Source organism: Aristolochia californica, unplaced genomic scaffold (genome assembly GCF_029961685.1).
Source record: "Aristolochia californica isolate CCGP_79_NKW_82.1479 unplaced genomic scaffold, dmAriCali1.0.hap1 SCAF_4, whole genome shotgun sequence".
Taxonomy (NCBI): Eukaryota; Viridiplantae; Streptophyta; class Magnoliopsida; order Piperales; family Aristolochiaceae; genus Aristolochia; species Aristolochia californica.
This window is the reverse complement of record NW_027182103.1, coordinates 6,928,413-6,934,500: the sequence shown is the minus strand read 5'-3', so window position 1 is coordinate 6,934,500 and position 6,088 is coordinate 6,928,413. Positions and strand designations below refer to the sequence as shown.

The 6,088-nt window shown below is 38.8% G+C and overlaps 1 protein-coding gene across 1 annotated transcript; it reads right to left on the bottom strand.

Annotated features, from left to right (window-relative positions):
• Window positions 1–582: 582 nt before the first annotated feature.
• LOC137963067 (pentatricopeptide repeat-containing protein At2g03380, mitochondrial-like) lies at window positions 583–1,842 on the bottom strand. Its single transcript, XM_068810248.1, has one exon. The coding sequence runs from the start codon at window positions 1,840–1,842 to the stop codon at window positions 583–585; it is 1,260 nt and encodes a 419-aa protein (XP_068666349.1).
• Window positions 1,843–6,088: the final 4,246 nt, after the last annotated feature.

Sequence of the window (6,088 nt, the reverse complement as noted above, 5' to 3'; positions counted from 1 at the left end):
ATTGCAGTACTATGGAAAACAGAAATAATTCTAGTACTTACCTCAACCACTCTCTCTATGGTATTTATCTACTTAGGAATAACGCAAAACAGGAAATTATTAGCTATGGCCGTCTTGAGAACAGCCTTGAACTTACCATGACTCCTCTCCACATCCATAAGTGAAGTCAATGCAGAGGATGAGTTGGTATGCTGGAATTGTCCATGGGGTGGGGTTTGGTTTGTGACAAAAGGAAAGTGACCTGCTGCTGCTGTCTCTGTGCCACCTGAAGCTGTTCGTTATCAATAGCATCTATCGGATACAGTAGCTCATAATGTTGCTTCCTCACATGAAGTTCTGGATTTTTAATATTTAGACTAACTTCATACACCTTGTCAGGGACAGGATACTGAGCTGCCAAACAAGCTGTAACCCAATGAAAAGTGAGTATCCGCTTTCCATTCAAGATCCCCATAAGGAGCTTCAAACCCAACTGCAAGACATGGTGGACAACAGAATGTTGAGCACCACCGAAAAGCAGAACTGGTATATCATGTTGAATAATGTTTTGCAGCACTGTTTTCAGCACTGGCACAGCAGACATCATTTTGTTGAAGAACCCATGAGCCTCTTCAGGAGGCCTGTATTTGCATACCCTGCTGTACTGAGAATAGCCACCCTGCAGTCACAGTTTTCAGTCGTTGGAGCCAGTCCAAGTTCCTCACATTGGCCAGCATGCTGTACTAACATACCATGAGCGTAAGTACAAGCTGAAATAACATTAACCAAAGTGACAGCATCTGGTAAGGTAGACGATGATCTCAAGCGGTGAAACCATGACAGTGCTTCAATCGCATACCCATTTAGAGCAAATCCACCGATCATTGAGTTCCATGGAACTACATCCTCAGATAGATTAGACGAGAAAATAAAGTTGGCATATCCAACCATACCACATTTTGCATACATATCCACAAGATCATTCCTGACTATAGCATCTTCAACTAATCCAAATTGAATGCCAAGCAAATGGACAACTCGACGCATTTTCACCTTCCTTAATGGCAAACATGCAGAAAGAAGACCAGTTATAGTTACAGAATTGGGAACCATAGTTTCCCACTTCTTTTCTGGAAATAGCTCCATGGCCTTGCTAGGATGGCCTCGTTGTGTATAGCCCAAAACCATTGCTGTCCATGAGGCTAGATCAATGGCAGGTAGTTCATTAAATACACATCGAGCATCAGCAATGTTCCCACATTTCACATACATATCCAACAAAGAAGTTCCTAGTAAAGAATTCAAGGAAACTTCATTCTTAATAATATAACCATGAACCCATTTCCCCTGATGCAGGGCAGCTAGCTTCAAGCAGGCGTTAAGAAGGAATCCTACTGTAAGCTCATTGGGCTCAACTAATATCCATCTCCTCTCGTTAAATAAATTCAACCCTTCTTCCGCACCATCATTTTGAACGTAACCTGCAATCATGGAAGTCCATGAAACCACATCCTTCTCTGAGACTTCATTGAACACATCACGAGCAAATTCAACAATTCCGCACTTAGCGTACATGCCAATAAGACCCGTTGAAACAAAACTATCACAACTCCCCACTTTAAAAATAAGAGAGTGGAGCTTCCTCCCTTCATTGAAATCATGCAATTCTGAAGAAGCCTTCAAAGTAATAGAAAAAATAACATGATCGTGCTCTGTGAGGCATTGTTCCCCTTTCTGCATTGCAATAGCAGCAGCAAGTTGAAAATTCGTCAGACTGTTCAACCCAGCAACAGAAAAATAATTCATCCCCCATAGAAATTTCTCGACCATTCCCAGAATACCCAAAAAAATCCCATCTCGCATTGCAGACAGAAAAACCGAAGCTCCATCAAAATTGGAGTAACCTCTCTATTGCTCTGCTTCATGGAACAATCCCAACGCCATTGGAGAGGTATTTTGTAAAACATCGAGGGGCTGGAGAAAAGAAAAGACGAAATTTGGAGAAAATCGTCTCAGAAGCTTACCCGAAAATTCGTTGAAGTCAGGTTTCCGCTATGCTGCCGAGACCAAGAGTGAGATTGAGAGTCCTGAAGCAAAGCCAACTGGACCTTTTTCCGACGGAGCCTCACTTTTTTCTGATGGCGAACAGCAGCCCTTTGGGGCTTCTCCGCTTGGAGAATTTCCGTCTCCTGGTCTGAGAGAAATTTAGGTTGAAATTTTTCGGAGAGAGGTGGCTCGGATTTTTTTCGTCTCATGTTCTGGGAGACATTTTGCTTCCCGTGAGAACGAGGTTGTTATGCCGAACCCAAATCAGGCATTACCGACGAGGGTTGTGCTGAATGCCCCTTCGATTTCGGAATTTCTGGGTCCCCAATGTCTGATTTCCATGCTCGGGATTTTAGTTCTAGACTTCCCTGCTCGGTGATTTTGAATTTTTTTGGCCCGTGGCCTTTCTTCCTGTCCAAGACAGCGTCTACTCGAGCGATGGCTTTGCGTTCTGTGAATTTTTCTTGCTCGGAGATTTGAGATCGCACGACCTTCCTCTCTGGGCCTTAGCAAGATGCCTCTCAATTGCAGAAATTTTAATGGAAGATTCACGCATTCCATCATGCCATGCTGCTTCCAATGCTAAAACCCTTGCGCGTATTTCTTCCAATAGATTGTGCATGGCAAGCCATTTTTCTCAGAACAAAGAATCGTTCATTGTGTTCCCGCTCTAATACCAGTTGTTACAATCCCGGATCTAACACAACGATTCGTAGGGAAGAAGAAGAGAAAGACGAAAATCAAGCCGAGAAGCTTAAAAACCCTAGGTTCTTTTAGGAGAACGCACACCCTGAGCTCGTTGAGGAGAACTCAAAATCCTTGTTTACTCTAAATCAATACTTGTTTTTTCTCATTACTCTTACCCCTTAAATAGGGTTCACCTATACAAGGTTCAAGATAAAATATTAAAAAAATGCCCTTGTGGCCTATTAATTCTTTAACTGAAATAAAATAAAGTAAAATAAAGAAAAAACAATTAATTAGACTCTAAATAACTTAGCAATGTTATTGCGTGCATAACATACAAAATGCCTGTCAACATATATTTTAACACTTATCTTGCATCTTCATATAGTTTAAATCTAATGACCAATCTAAAAATAGATTTTGACTAGAGATTAGGTGGCTACCTCGATTAAACAGCATTTTTGAGCTAGACTTTGCAAGAGATTCATGATGCCCACAATCATTTAAAATCAATGGAAAGAGCAAACTGAAACCAAGATGACAGGTTCATACAAGCTTGAAGATTTAAGAGCCTTACAGGTCTTCCCTCCAAAAAATAGCACACCCATCACATGCTTCCCCTGTGTGACCCTATAACAGGTTTTTTAAGGGAATCAGATCTTGAACATTGGCCGTGAAATGAAGCACTACAGCTTAAGTATATATAGCCAGTTTCTCTTAAATACCTTGTAAACACCTCTATAACCATCCTCATGGAGAAAATCAGCTAGATCACTGAAGCGATCAACCTCCTAAGGACAGAACAATGTAAAGTCAATATTCAGGATTTCGTTTTTTACATTTCACATACATTACCGTCAATTTTCAATATTTAAGTCGTGACTTTAATAATATCAAAAGAAAAATAGAGGTAATTAATAGAAATAAAACAGCAGCACAGAGAGAGAAAATTTTACATTTGTATTTCATTTGTTGAGACCATGGAGTTTCTAGCATGCAACTACTAGTAACAGGCAAAGCATAAATCCAGTAACAACAAAAACAAAAGGGAGAAACTGAGAGATGGATCAAAGAATATGATGAGGAAAAGATCATGTCAACGCATATTTAACAATTCCATATGATGAAGAAATTTTCTAATCGTCCATTCATCAAGCAAAGGCAAAAGTGAAATGAAGTATAAAACTCGTTAAAAAAATAACATTGAGTTGAAAACCACCAACGTAACAAGAGATGTTATGTGTCACAATGCTGCTGAAGAAAAAAAAACGAAAAGCATGGTCTTAATTAATGTCAATTTTACCAGTTCAAGTACATAATATGTCAATGCCAGACCATGAAATAATTGCAATACTTGCCTGGAGACACAAAATGCTCGGCTTGTAGATAATAAGCACCCTCCATATAAACTTTTTTCTCTGACGCCATTCTAAAAGCAGCTTTAATCTCTTTACTGCTCAAGTAGGAACTTTGTACATACCTCCTTATGAAAACAGATACAAAGCACTATCTCCCCCGCTTCTGTTGTGCCCGAGGCTCTCAACAATGTGGTTTGCTCTTTCACCAAAGATTCCCCCATGAAAAGGTGAAGGAAACACGAGGTGGTGAGTTAACACATTAATACAAAACAATTAAAACACAAAACACAACAGAACGATAAGAACTAAAAACATAAAAATCAACAGTAGGGGAGAATAAGATTACCTTTAAAAAATAAGTAGGACGGATCTCCTAAAACAACATCAGCATGAGCCATTTGTCCGATCAAAGATAAATAATGGAATACAGAAGATAAAAATGAAAAAAAAAAAATCAGTGTTAGGTCGGCGATGAAAAAAAACCCAGAAGATTAAGAATAAAACAACTTACCTACCTCTTTCTGTCACTTCCGTCGGCAAGGAAGAAGTTCGGAGTAAGAAATCGAAGAGTAAGAAGATCAAAGAGGAAGAAATTGCAGAGGAAAAAATGGGAGACCGAGACTGAGATTGAGAGTAAAGAATCGAAGAGGGAAACTGAGGAATAAGAAGAAATCCCCCCATTTTTCGTCGAATCGCCGCCTGACTAGTGACAAAGGGCGATCTCTGTTCCCTAGTTCACGTCGAGACAACGAGAGCAAAAGATCAATCGACCTCCCCGATTTCCCCAAGTCCTGCCTCCCTCCCCAAATCCCGGGCCGCTTGTTAAGTTATCGAGCTGGCTCGCAAACTTTCAAACATAAACATGATTCGGTCAAGCTCGGCTCGTTACCATAAACAAGCCTTATCCTTCAAGATCCAGATAAGTCGAATCAAACCGAGCCGAGCTTGAGCCACTAGCAAACCGGCTCGATTTAATGCCACCCCTACACATAGTGGTGGCATGATGGTAAATAAAGGGTCATCTCATACAAATGGCACTGATGTAATTAGTTTATGATTTATGTCTCTTATTCACTCTTACTAGGGTGAATGGTATTCTTGTAATAGTAGTACTTTTGATATCTATAAATACAAATTAAGGGGGAGGATTTAGAGAAGTCCATTACCCTAATCTTCCTTATTAAGTTGTATTTATAGATATCAAAATTACTAATATTACAAGAATACCCTTCACCCTAGTAAGAGTGAATAAAAGACATAAATCATAAACTAATTACATAAGTGCCATTTGTATGAGATGACTCTTTATTTACCATCATGCTACCACTGTGTGGGTCTGTGGGCCTAGTAGTTGACATTGGTGAAGTTGTAACACCTTTCGAGGGATTAAGTAATTCAAATTCTACGTAGTGAAGTCTCATGTTGTTCAAATAACCTCTACTAAGCTAAATGGATAGAATCAAATTAATTGGTGCAGATCTGTTAAAATGTTTGTTAAGGCCAAACAAAAGTTGAAGTCTCCCATCTTCTCTTTTAAATTCATCCTTAGACTTTTCTCCAAAACTCTTCTCTCCATCTCTTTAGTCATCCCTCTCTCTCTCTCTTTCCTCTATATTTTCTGCTAGTCTTCATTTTTAGTGAGTCAATTATGTAGTTTTTTTTTCTTTTCCAAAAGATAGAGGAACATTTTCTTGTGTAATGTAATGAATACAATATCCATTTGTTGCCTGAACAGGAGATCTTATTTTTTATGAACAATCAATGAAGTTATTTTTTTCTTTTCTTTATTGCAAATGATTTTGCAAATTCTATCTCAAGCAAGCTATAAATCTAGTGCAAATAAATCATAACTTGTTCTCAATAGTTTGAGTGAAAACTTTTTTTAGTATTAATATTTTCTAGTTTTTCTCTGGGTTGTACCAAATTTTATATTCCATTCTCTTAATTTTGATAATTTGGGAATGAAATATGAAATACCTGCAAAGATTGCTCATAGACGCTCTCATTCATTGCATCAA